The sequence below is a fragment of the Colletotrichum jinshuiense genome, chromosome 6 (genome assembly GCF_051148585.1).
Source record: "Colletotrichum jinshuiense chromosome 6, complete sequence".
Lineage (NCBI taxonomy): Eukaryota > Fungi > Ascomycota > Sordariomycetes > Glomerellales > Glomerellaceae > Colletotrichum > Colletotrichum jinshuiense.
In genome coordinates, this window is record NC_139313.1 from 869,017 (window position 1) to 883,126 (window position 14,110).

At 54.3% G+C, this 14,110-nt stretch overlaps 3 protein-coding genes across 3 annotated transcripts; 1 reads left to right on the forward strand and 2 right to left on the reverse strand.

The window, feature by feature from the left end:
• Nucleotides 1-105: 105 nt before the first annotated feature.
• Nucleotides 106-733, forward strand: EsH8_VI_000211 (uncharacterized protein; the record flags this gene model as incomplete). The annotated part of the gene is made up of 2 exons (XM_083271464.1): nucleotides 106-497; nucleotides 595-733. The coding sequence occupies 2 exons, from the start codon at nucleotides 106-108 to the stop codon at nucleotides 731-733; spliced, it is 531 nt and encodes a 176-aa protein (XP_083126638.1).
• A 513-nt stretch (nucleotides 734-1,246) lies between these two features.
• EsH8_VI_000212 (uncharacterized protein) lies at nucleotides 1,247-4,799 on the reverse strand (the record flags this gene model as incomplete). The annotated part of the gene is made up of 2 exons (XM_083271465.1): nucleotides 1,247-2,122; nucleotides 2,181-4,799. The coding sequence occupies 2 exons, from the start codon at nucleotides 4,797-4,799 to the stop codon at nucleotides 1,247-1,249; spliced, it is 3,495 nt and encodes a 1,164-aa protein (XP_083126639.1).
• A 6,267-nt stretch (nucleotides 4,800-11,066) lies between these two features.
• On the reverse strand, nucleotides 11,067-13,825 carry EsH8_VI_000213 (uncharacterized protein; the record flags this gene model as incomplete). Its single annotated transcript, XM_083271466.1, has 2 exons — nucleotides 11,067-13,030; nucleotides 13,105-13,825. 2 exons carry the CDS (start codon nucleotides 13,823-13,825, stop codon nucleotides 11,067-11,069), a joined length of 2,685 nt encoding a protein of 894 aa, XP_083126640.1.
• Nucleotides 13,826-14,110: the final 285 nt, after the last annotated feature.

A 14,110-nucleotide genomic window follows, 5' to 3' on the forward strand; every position in this document is an offset into this window, starting at 1 on the left:
CACGATGTATGCGCCCGAGTCTTTTTCCAATCTTGCCGTCACAGCCAAAACCATAGTCAGTCTATTAACTACCGCAAGGCCGCCGTCAAACTTCTCAATCCCGCAATGAAGCCCGCCGCAGCCCTCCTCGCGCTGTCGACCGCCGCCCTCGTCGGCGCGGTCGACATGGCGCCCTACAAGCCCGATGCGGGCGTCGACGTGGCCTTCACAAAGTTCGTCGAGGAGTACTACCTCACGTCGGAGGACAAGAGCGCGACGACGAGCTTCACAAACTTCTGGCCCGCGGACGGCCGGCTCATCATCGCGGGCAACGCCTTCTCCGGCTCCGCGGCCATGCTCGCCGTGAAGCAGAACCTGCTCCCGCCCGCCGGGAACAAGTCGTGGTGGCACCTCATCCGGGGCGCCTCCGTCGCGGGCGAGTTGGACGAGTCGAAGACGTTCGTCGCCGACATCGTCATCCAGACGACGTACGTTGGGGGCAACTGCTCCCAGGCATAGTAAGTTCTCCCCCTGGTGTCCTTGTCTCCCATTGCCTAGCCCGTCTTGGGCTGCCGATGGAGACGGGATGAGCGGTGGGGGCTGACGATTCTACAGTGGCAACGCGAGCTTCACCATCCTCAAAGACGCTCAAGGTACGCCGAGACTGGAGCCGCACTCGGAGAGCTTGAGCTTGTACAACCTCACGGTCTCAACAACGGACTCGCCCACAGATATACCTTGCAGCTCGTCATAAATAAAAATCTCATTTAATCTAATTATACATATCAAGCAAGTAATTGATAACATCGTTCACGAGGCATGTGGGATGAGAGCGCGATATAATTCTCTCGAGATTCTATTCAATTCGTCGCGTTAAGATCGTTCGTAACGCACATGACCATGTATTGGATCCCTGTCCAAAAATATAATGCAAGCATCGCTATCTAATGCAGTAAAGACTGATTGTCAACCGAACCAGTCCGCCGAACCTTCCACACAGGAATATTTTGTGGCTTACGCCCAAAACGCCCCAAAAAGGGAAAACAAAAAACAAAAAACAAAATAGGTTTTCGTTCGGTATGAAACCGCCTCCCCCATATGTATATAAACGTAAATGCCGGTCGTAGAATCGTCGCACCAAGAAATATTGTGTACACACTAGGACATAATGATGGTATCGTAGCTAAAATAAATGTAACAGGAGAAAGGGATATATATGCATGCAAAACGTATGAGGATGGCTGGATGACGAGAAGTGTGTGTCAAATTACTGACCCTTCTCGACGTCCCTGGTGTTGGTGTTGTTGTCTTCGGGCTGGGTGGAGATGACGATGGCAGGCGCGGCAACCTTGGACTCGTCCTTCTCAGAGCCAGAAGCACCGGCCTCTCCGTCAGAGGTGGATTCAGCCTCGGTGGTCTTCTTGCGGCGGAACATGGCGCCGATGGCGCCGAAGAACTTTGCGAGGCCGCGGTAGAGAATGACAACGGGTCTGCCAACAGTCTTGGCGATCTTCTCGAACAACGGATCGGGGAAGAGACGGATGAGGACGGCCATTGGGAGGGAAACAGCGGCGAGGACAATGGACACGCCCCAGTGCTCGGCGCTGATACCGCCGGGGGTGATGCGGAAAGCCTTGCCACCCACGAAAACGATGGCAACCTGTGCGCCGACCATGATGCAGTTGATGATGATGAAGAAGTAGTTGCGGTGAACGCCCTCAAAGATGTTGAACTTGTTGTCCAGGCGACGGTTGTTGAACTCGTTGAAAATCTGCATCCACACGAACGTGTTGAAGATCATGGAGTCGAGCTCGAGCTGCTGGTCTTCATTGTCGGCGCTGTAACCGAAGATGGCGTTGCCGGCGAAGTGCAGGATGAGCGTGGCAGTGAGCTGGAAGATGGCCTGGCCAATGATCATCTTCCACATGTTGATGGTGATGAGAGGCGCCTTCTTGCCTTGCGGCTGGCGGTCGAGGATCTTCTCGGTAGGCGGGTCCGTGGCGAGAGCGAGGGCGGCGAAGGTGTCCATGATGAGGTTGACCCACAGGAGCTGAACGGCGGTGAGGACGGAGTTCATATCAGGATCGGAGACAGCGGTGATGAATGCGAGCAAGACAGCAGTGATGTTGACCGTGATTTGGAACTGGAACAATCATGTTAGCGCTAGGAATCTCAAACATTGCCTGGAGTTGCGAGCATACCTGAAGGAACTTCTGGACGGCATCGTTCACTGCTCTGCCCCACTTGAGGGCCGTAACAATCGAAGCAAAGTTGTCGTCCATCAACACAATCGAGGAAGCCTCCTTGGCAACCTCTGTGCCAGAGATACCCATCGAGAAACCCACGTCCGCAGCCTTGAGAGCGGGAGCATCGTTGGTACCGTCGCCAGTAACAGCAACAGTCTCACCAAGCGCCTTGAGGCGTGTAACTAGAACGCGCTTGTCCTCGGGCGAAGAGCGAGCAAGTACCTGCAAAAAGGGGAGCTTTTCGTTCATCTCCTCGATAGACAGCTTCCTAAAAACCGGGCCTTCCATGATAAGACCGCCCTCGGTGAAGATACCGCACTCGGTAGCGATGGCCTGGGCGGTGACGGCATTATCACCAGTGACCATACGGACCATCACACCGGCATGCTTGGCCTTGCGAACAGCCTCGGGAACGCCGGGACGAACAGGGTCCTGGATACCAACGACACCCACAAAGGTGAGGTCATGGAGGACATCGCCAAGTTCGACATGTCCCTCAATAGTAGCGTTCACGCCTTGAGGGGGCCATTGAGGGAAGTCCTGGTAAATGAGGGCGATGGTACGGAGCGATTTCTTGGCGTAGGTGTCGATCGTCGTCTCGAGGTGCTGGCGGTCGGACTGGTCCATGGCAGAGATAGTAAGGTCGGTGATGTTGAGCTTCTGGCTGCAGTATCCCAGGAGGATCTCGGATGCGCCCTTGACGACAAGTCGGTAGCCTTCGTTGCCGGACAGCTTGATCACGGCACCCATGCACTTCTTACCAGAGTCGAAAGGCATCATTTGCATAACTTCCTCGTTGGCCCGGGTCTCGGCCAAGCCCTGCATCCCAAGATGATCCTTGGCGAGTTGAAGCAGTGCAGTTTCCGTCTTGGATCCGATGAAAGTAGCTTGGCCGTCTTCCTCTCCCTCAAAGGCGGTAGAGTTGATTGCAACAGACTGTACGATGAGCTTCTTGGTGGCCGTGGGCAGTGACTGAGCAAATTCCACAGCTCCAATGACCTTCTCGCCATCAGAGGACTTTGAGAAGCTAGCGGAGCCGAAAGTGCCGGCAACAACCGTCATCTTGTTCGTCGTCAATGTTCCAGTCTTGTCGGAGCAAATAGTCGTGGCGTTACCCATGGTCTCGCAAGCTCTCAGAATACGAACCAGGTTGTTCTCCTTGAGAAGCCGGGTGGTTGCGAAAGCCAATGCAAGGGTAACGGCAAGGGGAAGTCCCTCGGGAACGGCCACAACAATAATCGTGATGGCGACAATCAGAATGTCCATGAACGTAGATGCCTTCTCAGCACTGGTGCCGCTGTTGTTGGACAATCCGGCGAGGAAGCGGATGAGAAGGACGAAGAACAGGAATGCGGCAGCGCTGCTTCCGAGCTTGGCAATGGCCATGGCAAGGCCCTCAAGCTTGTTCTGCAGGGGCGTGGCTTCCATCTCGGTGCGAACCGACATCATGATTTTTCCAAAGCTAGAGTTGGTGCCGACGGATGTGCAGACGAAGGTGCCCATGCCCTCGAGGACCTTAGCTCCGGAGATGATGAATGGGTCGAGGTCCTTGGGGGCATTCCCGGACTGCAACGCGTTGAAGACTGCATCACCGCCGGTCTTCTTGAGAGCATCGGATTCGCCAGTAGCGGAGGACTCGTCGCACTTCACGTCATGACCACTGATGAAGATGCCGTCCACTGGGACAAGATCACCGGGCTCGAGGTGAATGACATCGCCCACTAAGATCTCTGCGACGTTGATCATGAACGACTTTCCGGATCGAATGACCTTGACCTCGCGGTCCTCCTTCTTGGCGTTCAACTTGACGAAGGCACGTTCCTTTTGCCAGTCGTTCAAGGATCCAACCAGTGTGACAATCAGGATGGCAACAATAATGGCAACTCCCTCAACCCAGTCAACCGGTTGGCCGGCCTCAGGATCATGTTCAACACCAAAAGTTTCGTATAAGCCAAGCGCCAATGAGATGGCGGCAGCAACTGTCAGCAAAATAATGACCTTGTCGTTGTATGCATTCCACATAAGCTTCCATAATGGCGTAGCCTTCTTAGGGGGAAGTACGTTTTTCGAGTAAACTCGAATGCGGTCGGTAAAGCCACTGCCATCGGAATGATGCGTAGTCGCTGGTGGCTGTGCACCTGCTGTGGCGAAGGAGGGCTCCTTGTGACCGGTTGCCTCCTGGAAGCTCACTTTGCCCCGGACCGAAACCTCCTCTTGCGACAGACCTGCCTTGACGTCCGTTTGCAGGCCCTTTTCGATTCCACGCAGTCCACCAAGTGCCAAAAAAGCAGACAAGGATTTCGGATTCAAAAGTTTGTTGAGGTGTCCAGGGGTAAATGCAAAAGGGTTGTTCTCGACGACGAAGTCGGCTTCCGTCCCAGGGTCGGGGCGGAGGGCGCTATCCGGGTCCTCGGTCATTGCTGTTGAGTGCATACTTGTTGCGGCGCTGATAGCCGGGGTGAGAAAAGGATTTGAATGTGTCGAGATGGGAGACGGTAATATTGTGTCGTCGTTGTCATTCCCGCGAGGATTGCGGGTGTCGACGCGCAACTGAGGTGGTGCGAGAGACGCCATTAGCACCAGTGTAGAGTAGTAGTCTATAGTTGATGCAAGCTCTTCTCATGAATAGGCGGGAGAGAGATGGGGAGTGCTGAGTTTATGTCTCTTGGAGCAAAAGAAAAGATTTGTTTTGTATGAAGAGTCAAGCCAAGGACATGTGATACTGGTGAAACGTCTGGCAGATGAATGGTATTTAGACAGGCAGTATAACAACGACAAGGTTGTGTGTGTGAGTGAGAGAGAGAGAGGAGGCAAGGTTGCGTATGAAGGTTGCGCCTCGAAGATAGACAGAGTGGCAGAGTCGGGTGCGTACCACGGAATTCCACAAGGCTCAATAGGACCAGAAGGTGATCCTTGGCGTCTCGAACTGCGCCTTTCGCCCCGTTGAACTGAGTTTCTTCCGTTTCTTGAATTCACCGACGCAAAAGCCAGCCTGCTTTTACGGTGACGGTCGTGAGGCAGTGCACGGTGGGGGAGGGGTTCGGGCAAGAGGCGAATTGTCTAGTTGCCGACGGAAAGCGTGGGGGAGTTGTAGAGAGTGTTGAGTGGTGATGTCGGATGATGATCAAGCGTGGGCAACAGTCATGTTGATGAGCTTGTCATGAGTCGAGACCGGTGGTGAAGGAGGGAAAAATTCAACAGCGTCAGAGGGTCTCTGTCGGCCTGTGTCTGGAATCTGGACGACAAGTATCGAGCGTGGCAGTGCTCACAACGACATGCCTTTCTTGGCAAGTTCGAGAGGATATGAAGTCAACCGAGACCCCACTGGCAACCGAGAGATTGGTCAAATCAGAGGGAGAGATAGGTGCAGGAGGAAAAGTCGCGCTTCTCTAGACTATCACTGTAGCAAATGGCGCCCTTGGCAGAGAGGCATCAGGATGAAAAAGTCTTGTAAGACGTGATCGAGAGGGGAAGGAGCCAAAGGAGACGAGGAAGTCCGATGGAGAGATTGAATGACGTGCCGGGGAATGGGGAATTCCTCTCATCTTGGCTCTGATTAGCAAGATTAGCTGGGCGAAGGAGGTGAGAGGGAGGTAACCGCCCAAGGTCTGGGCATTGAGGCTGTGCAAGAGGAAAAGTGCAAAAGGACCCAATGAGGGAATTAAATTGGAGCATCAAGAAGCGAGCTCTCCTAAGTGGAAGAAGAGCTCGAGTCGGGACCATCCTTGAAGCGCTGTGCAACAATGAGTCGGAAGGAAAACAAGGGGGGGAATGGAGCAAGTAGCAGCACCTTGGCAAACGTTGGACATGCCAATGTGGTGTGCACAGCATGGGCCTTGGCGTTGCGTTGATGCAAGCGCCAGGACCTTATCACGCCCTCTGCAAGAGAGACGAGCTACGAGCTACGAGCTTGCTGTGGCCAGACCTGACTGCCGAGACCGAGGCCGTCGTATACTGTAGTTTATACGGAGATGGCGTCCGATGACTTTGAGTGGCGGCCCCATCCTCTTGATGCTAACAGGCGTGCGGCGAACCTCTTTGGATGGACGCCGCTGGTGTCCGTGCTCTTCCCGTTCCGGTCGACGACCGGCCGTGGTGCAGATGGCGCATCCTTTTGGATCCCCTGATACGGTATTTGCTTGGCAAAGATGAGTGAGACAGCCGTGAACGGGTGGAAAGTAAAGGCGTGCAGTCATTTCTTCTTGTTAATGCCGGTGCTTGCTCGGTGTCCGTAGCTTCCCCGCTGACAAGAGCTGACGGGCTGCAGTTCCTGAGGGAGCGATGATGGCTTCACCTACTCTCGCTGTACCAGAGAGGCAGGCCGACCGGTGCGACATCAGACGGGTACGGGGACGGCCGTATCGGTCGGGCTCGCTCAGTAACAGCAAATTTGCCGCGTGTGGGGATGGGCGGAAAGGATGGGATTAGGCAAGGTTTGATGACAAGATGGATGGATGGATGGATCGGGATAATGTCCGCCCACAGGCATCAATCACACGTCGGGGGCGACATGTCAGGAAGGTGGAGGAAGATTGGCGTTGGTCTGAGTTGGGCCATTGTTTTTTTAGGTGGAGTCTGGCGCCATGGAACGGAATATAGACGACGACGTCGGCTGGAACCGTGGCAGATAGGGGGTTTTGAATCGATCCGGAGAAGCAATCAACGACGGATAGAGATAAGGCCTTGGCCGTGGTGGGTATTCGCAGCATGGGGTGGTGTAGTGTACATGGGGAGTGAAAGAAAAGGAGAGGAAACGAGAGGAAACGAGAGGAAAGGGGAGTATACTCCGTTGCAAACAAGAGGAGAAGGCCGGAGACGGGTGGAGAAAAAAGAAAGTGAAAAGTGAAGACATTGACATTGAGATGGACGCCAAGAAATGAAAAGGGCGGTCGCGATGCAAAAGTCACAGTCGAATCAAGCTCGGGGGGTATGCACTAGTCGGTGCCAAGAGTGGCTGTGGCATGCACGAACTGGGGGTTCCATTGGTTCGCCTAGCCGTCGTCAGACCCGCTTACCCACCCGCGGCAGCTTTAGGTAAGCAGCTTCCCACAGGGGTGGCACGCCCCTTCCCTGTGTTTCTCCCGTGCAGTTGCCAGCAGCTGCACCCGTTCTGGAACATTGTCGGGATTCCACCTGGATGGCTGGCCAATGAGGCAGCCCATTGTCGCTCATCCGTCTCCACCCGTCCGTTCCCTAGATGGGCACTTGCATCATCCTGCCCACCACCAACCGCTCCCACCACCATCACAAAACCAAGACAAATGTACAAATTCCATCCTTCCAAGCAAATGTCGGGCGCTCTATTTTCCTGCTTACTAGGACCAGGAGCCCCGATGCTCCCGGGTGACCGATTGCTCTCGTGCCAGGATGCCTTGACCGCACCAGCACACCCAATCTAGTGTAGACCGGCCATATCCCGGCGGCGTATGCAATGTCTCGAACCCCCCCCCCCAACTACCGTGGCCGTGGGGAAGCTTTTCTTAGGGCGCCATCCTAGTCGCCCGTCGTCTCTTCGACCCAACCCGGGGGAAACGCGGGGAAGCCTGCTGCCGTCTAGCCATATATCTCTTGGCAATCATCCCTTCGTCTTCTATCCAGCGTTCAATAAGTGATGGCCTGGCTGTTCCTTTGGCGTGCATCGCGTCGGCCATCAAATTCCGTCTCAGCAAGGCGTCCACTGTGAACTGTTGTCCTTGTCCCCCCACTCCCATTCGTGCTTCCATCAGTTAGCGACATGTCGACTTGGCAACTCTCTCGGCATAAAGTTGCCGTGCGGTCCACCAGGTTGCCATTTGCATCGTGACTATAAAGAAGCTGTCGTCGCCTAGCCTGAGGTGGACGTCGATTATGCCTTGCCATCCAGGTTCTATTGGGCGTGGCCGAAGCCAAATTTCGACTCGTGTTTCCACGTCTTGGTGACTCGGTTAGTATCAAGCTTTCTTGTCTCTGCGTGCCCAGGCGCGTTGCCGCCTTCGCCATGCCCCAAATTCCAACTTGGCAGGGCAAAATACCAAGACGCTCTTGCGCCTCTCGTACTCGCTCTTGCTGCGAAACTGGGCGACCGGCAAGAGGCGCTTCGGCATCCACGCAGATGGGACGAACGATATCGACAACAAAGTCCGTAATTGGCGCATCCACATGATCGGCGTATTCGCCCAATGGGTTATTTCTCTTGGCCTGCGGAAGTCCTGCAGTTTTCGGTATTTCTCTCTGCCCCGAATCACTTCGGTGGCTGGGAATATGCCAAGATTTTGGTCCATGTTCACGCACGGCACCACACATCACAAGCATATCAACTCAAAGAACAACGATGCCAAGCTTCAAGTAGAAGAGAAGAGCACGCCGCATAGAAAATTCGCGAGATGTTCAAAAAGACATCTCTGAGAGGGGGCTGCCGCTACCGAGATGGCAGTGACCTTGTTCTCATGACGGGCTAGAATTCGGTTTCACAAACAGAAGCCAAGCACTGCGCACCTCGAATCAATACTTCAATTTGCTAACTTGAGGTTGAGGTTACTCTGCATATTCGACGCCCTTGGCACTGGTTACAGGAACGGTCACCAAGCCCGTCACTAAGGTGGTTTACGGCGTCGCCCTGACTTTGGGCATCATCACATCATGTTCATCGTTTGTCTGGCTCGCCGCGAAAGTCGACTGCCGCAACTACCTCATTCGGGGTGTCTCTATCGGAACACTGCCCTTGTCGTATATCGGCTGCCACGTCCTTTAGACCGACCCCGCCGGGCAAACTACCCCTGGTGATGCATGAGGATATACTCCGTACTGCAATGCCGTACGTTCACCAAATCACCTTTACGGCGGTCCACCGTGACGGCCTGAAATACTGCGCCACCTGATAATACCTATCCTTACGCATACGATATACCCAATATTGATACCCGAAGGGGTAGGCCATTGCTTGGCTCTGCTGGAGCAAAAAATTCAACTTTGGATGTACGCACGATGATGGTGGCGGTGACCATTGCGGATCAGTGGTTAGGGAGCTTCATGGTATCGTGTACCGCGTCTTACATGACTACGTCGGTGTGATACGGGCCGTACATGCTCTTTGGACCGGTTATGGTTTGATGGGGATATTGGCGTTCTTTTTCGTGTCAGAGCCCAAGGGTAAGTCATGTCTGGAACCGTTCCAAGCCGCAATCCGTCGTCACCTTGAGGCTGACACCGTCATCTGTTCGTGTCTCACGCTTGAGGATGTGGATCTACTGCTCATGAGGAGCATGCGCAAGACCGCCTGGATCGTGTTAGAGAAGAAGAACAGCGTCCACGATGGCTTGGCGGATGCTTCGCCCACGGCTGTTTACGCTCCTTCCTCGGAGCAATAGCAGATTGGTCTACATACGTGGATACCGACCATACCGTAAAAGAGGCGAAAAAAATAACGGTCGTGGCAACGGAGGCAGACAGGACGGTCGGAGGTTTTGGATAACCCGGAGGCGGCCTCTTCAGAAGCTCCAGCTTGTGGTTTTACGCGGTACTCGTGTGAGGTACCCGGATGCCAAGCCCCAACCGTCCAGAGCACTGCCCGCCGCGAAATGCACTGCCACTGCAAAATGACGTCTTCTGTCAGACTGCCGAGCACCAAATGTCATTTTACCCTCCTCCTTTCGTCTCTGTGTTCTGAAATTCGCGCACCCGCGTGAAGTGTCGAGACGTGAACTGCCTGTGGGAGGGCTCCTATGCAACTTTTTGGTTGCTGCGCCAAGTCTTATCTGAACGAGGCGCAGTTCAATGGCCACCGCAATCGACTGGTCGAGAACCAACCACTTGGCACACTTTTTTTTTTTCGCCTGTCTCCCTAGGCGGGAAAAAAACAAAAATCGCGCATGAAGCCCAGTCTAAGAGTTGCTTGATGAGAGAAAAACAAAAAAAAACTTTGAACATTTTCTGGCTTGTCTTGACGAAGATATTGATGGAGTCTTGGCCTAGGGGCACGGTATACTGACATGATCCCTGTCAACCTCTGAAATGGATAGATGTGATTGGCCGCTTCCTTCCTTCCTCTGAGCTTTTGTTCTCGACTCCAACAGATGGATCGATCAACAGTCTAGCAAAAAAAAATTTGACCAAATGCTACTGCATCGAGTTCCCATACATGCGCCGAGAGTAACCGTGCACTCGATTTGTTTGAGACAAGTCGGTCTCTGGGTAGGGCAGATCGAACGGGGGGTTTAATTTGCGGGCGCTCTCGCAGGCTGTGCAATTCCCGCAGGAGGGGGGGACAGGCAACGGAGCGTACAACGTACAACACTTTGGTTACTAATTTGCAGAAGCAGCCAAGGCGTAATCTCTGCCCCGTCGGTGTATACACCGAACATCTCCAGCGGAAATCATGTCAGCTCCTGTGCATTTTGGGCCGGCGGCGTTCCAGAACGTGGGTATCTCTCCGGTGCCGGGCCTAGGGATCTTTCTACTTTCCGAATTCCGAGACGGACTGAACTTCGGCCGGCACAGCCTCCGCCCGGTTCGACGCTGTCAGCCCCCGCTACCAGCATCCATGTTGAAACCATTCCGAAAACGAGGGTAACATTACTGCGTCCTCGGGAGAGCATCACCTGGAGATGGAAGTGCCTTGTGATGACGAATTGAGGGCGAAGCGTACATTGATTATTCTAGTTTTCTGACATGTGCTTCAATCCACAATCAGTGAAAGCCTCATCGGCCAGTCACCGAGAACGACAGACGGGGGTATTCCACCGGTGTGATTATGTCAACAGCCTCTAAAACGCTCTTTTTAAGTTTAAGTGTTTTTGAACTCTTAGTATCTACGTCAAGATTTGAGGCTGAAGCTACTATCTCGGTACTAGCAGCCAAGGCAGATCAAACAATTGTGATCTTTTCTTTGACCGAGCTGCAGAATAGAGTCTTCAGAACTTCCGTGTCATCGGAGCCCCAGACCTCAAAGCATCCCAGGCGCTCATATCTGCCCTTCTCTTCGTTGGACTCGGACAGAACAAGGTACGTCGAAAACCGGGCGTACTCCGCGTTTCCATGGAACACCTCGTCCAACTCGCTGGGAAGCGAGGCTGCAACCTCTGCAGCGTCCTCCGCAGCATCCTCTGTAATCGCCTTAACAGACGCCGCCTCTTCCTTTGCGTCCTCAGACTCTTCCAGTTTCCGTTTCGACAGCTTTTTCGGTGGACACACGCCTATGACCACCCCCCGGCCTCCCTGCGGCGGCGTAAAGTCCTTCGTTCCCAGGAGCAACACAACGACATCGGTCACCATGCTGCCCCATTTTTCGGATATACCACGAGGATCATCTGGCACAAACTCGATAAAAATATCGTGCGGTTCAGGGAGTGTCAAGTAGCAAAGGTCTGCGACGCTTCCATCCGTGTAGATACCTTGGGCCACGGTGCATTGCAGCCCTCGAACCATGTAGCCTTGAAGAGTGATGAAGCCTGACAGCACCTGCCCCGTTGGCTCTTTGGGGTTGACGGGCACGACTCTGGCTTCAACAACGTCGGCGTATGCTATGAAGGGCGTTCGCGGGTAGCAAGTGAGGTACGACATGGGGCCTCGCAAGTGTGCCCAGCTCCAGGTCGGCGCCACGTATCCGCTTGACCGGTGCCAGTCTTCGAGCTTGTTACGTTCCTTGAGGACCTCGTTCCACGCCTTCATGTCCTCCGTGTTTACTTCCCCCATGTTCAAGATCCTCCTCTGGTTCGTGGCCTTGAGGAAAGCCTGCAAGTCACTCTCGGATGGGGGTTTCCAGGCCAGCTCCGCTACCAGGTCCCCACGCCACAGACCCGCGAGATATTCATCGTCTTTGGCGGCATCTTCGCCGACCACCTTTGCCATTATGAGGCGGAACTTCTCCACGAGGCCGCGGAGCGCGGGCATCTTGTCCATCTCGTACGCCAGAGACCGCTTCGCATATCCGCGCGCAATCAGGCGCCAGTGCTCATACAAAGACTCCAAGTCGTTGAAACTGTGTGGCGAAAGCTCCCGTGCCGATGGCTCGGACTCTCGGCGGCATTCGCATTCCGTCAGGGTGTTGCATTCCCATACCATCTCGTCGCTGGTGAAGTGTAGAACCCGCCGGCTCATCAGACGTTCCTGCATCGTCCACCCACGCTGGTCAATGGGCTCGGTCATGCTTAATGCTCGGCTCGACAAGGTTGGGTGATTGCAACGCTTGAGTAGAACCAGAGGAGTCTCATCTCCTTCAAAATCCACATACGTCTTGTAATCCAGTTTCGACAGGGTCTGCTCCGTCTGAAAGAGTCCTTGCGTCGCTGAATTACTACCGTCGGCGCTCAATGTGAGTGTTGCGCCAGAGTATACCGAACACATGAGCGCCGCCTCGTGAGCCCAGTCCTCTGCAGAGTCCTGGACGATGCAGAGGCGGTCAACCCATAGATAGTCCAGGCCCAGCTTCCGAGCGGCGTGTATAGCCTCTCGAATCGTCAGAGGAAGGTCATCGATAGATATCCCATAATTCTGATGAGACCGCATGTTGTCCTTTGTGGTGATGAGTCCAGGACCGCCGGGGCCCCAGCAGTAGCTAAGCGCGGCGTACTCGCCCTTGGCCCCTCCTGTTTCCTTGAGATAAACGCGGGATAGGTCCTGGCCTTGAAGGTCTATCACTCTGGATGGGAGGGTGAGGGGGGCTTGTTCGGTACATGAATGGTGTCGCTCGCGGCAGTTGTCAAACCACGCTTTGGCCAGCTGGAGAGCTTCATCGGAACCGGAACTCGGCAGTACTTTGGAGATTGTCCCCGGCCGGAAACGCTCTTTGTCTGATGTGAGAGGATTGATAGACATTTCATGGGACCAGTCTACCGGCAAGTCAGCGACGTGAACGTGATGCTACGATGCGCATCTCCCATGATTGGTGCGAATAGAGTCTTACCAATCGAGGTCCCGACAAGGACTTCCCTCTCCTTATCGCTGGTATTCTGCTTCCTGGATATGTACTTTTGTCCACGAATCTCTATTTCCGTTTCTTCCGCCGCGTCGGAAACCACGGCGATCTCCAGCCAGTTCGACCAAGGCTGTCTCACTCGAATCGTCACCTTCTTGTCGTCTTCCGGTGGCCATGCCATGCCATCCGGAGGAGATTGTTTCAGCAGGGTCCACACAAAGACACAGAAACCACAGCTTCTGCTCTCGCCGGCCCGCTTCAGTGCCGCTGCCGGCGCCGAGTACTCTCTGTACGGTCCCCGGAAGCTATCGCCTGGGTGGGGCTCGATCTGCAGCACGCCCTCGCAGATCGCGCATACCGTGGGCTGAAGTTGCACGAGTCGGTGCGCAGGATCGTGCCCGATGCCTTGGTTGGGGATTGCGACACAACTCGAGCAGAAGTCGACTTGGGTCGGGTGGCAGTCTAGGCACCAATACCGAAGACCGGGAAGGAGCCTGGAGCCAGTCTTCAGGCTATCACACTCGGGGTTGTCGCAGCATGCATCTTGATGAATAGGAGGGTTGTCAATACTGCGGTCTTGGAGGTAGCCCTCGATCTCATACACTGGGTTGACGACATCTGCGATACCTTCCTCGAGTACTTTGATGACTCGTTCATGAAGTGGCAGAAGGTATGTTTTGTGAATGGCCTGCAAAAATTCAATTTCCATATTGTTCGTTTGAGTTTCGAGTCTGTGATGAATGTGAACTTGCAAATGAAGGTGATCTGGCCGAGCTGCCAATGCATCGAATATCAATGGTTTGATGCTCGAGACCGGAGTTCCTCTGCGTGGACTCTAGGCTCCAGCATTGAAGCCTTGATGACTAAAGCTAGGTCCTTGCTGATAGCTGAGCAGCACCCCCCTGCAGCTGCGCAGGGCAGGGCGCTTACCTATGTAGAAATAGCCACTCCACTGATTGGTGAGTGAGGCCGCCGGGACGGCGTATTTTGCTGG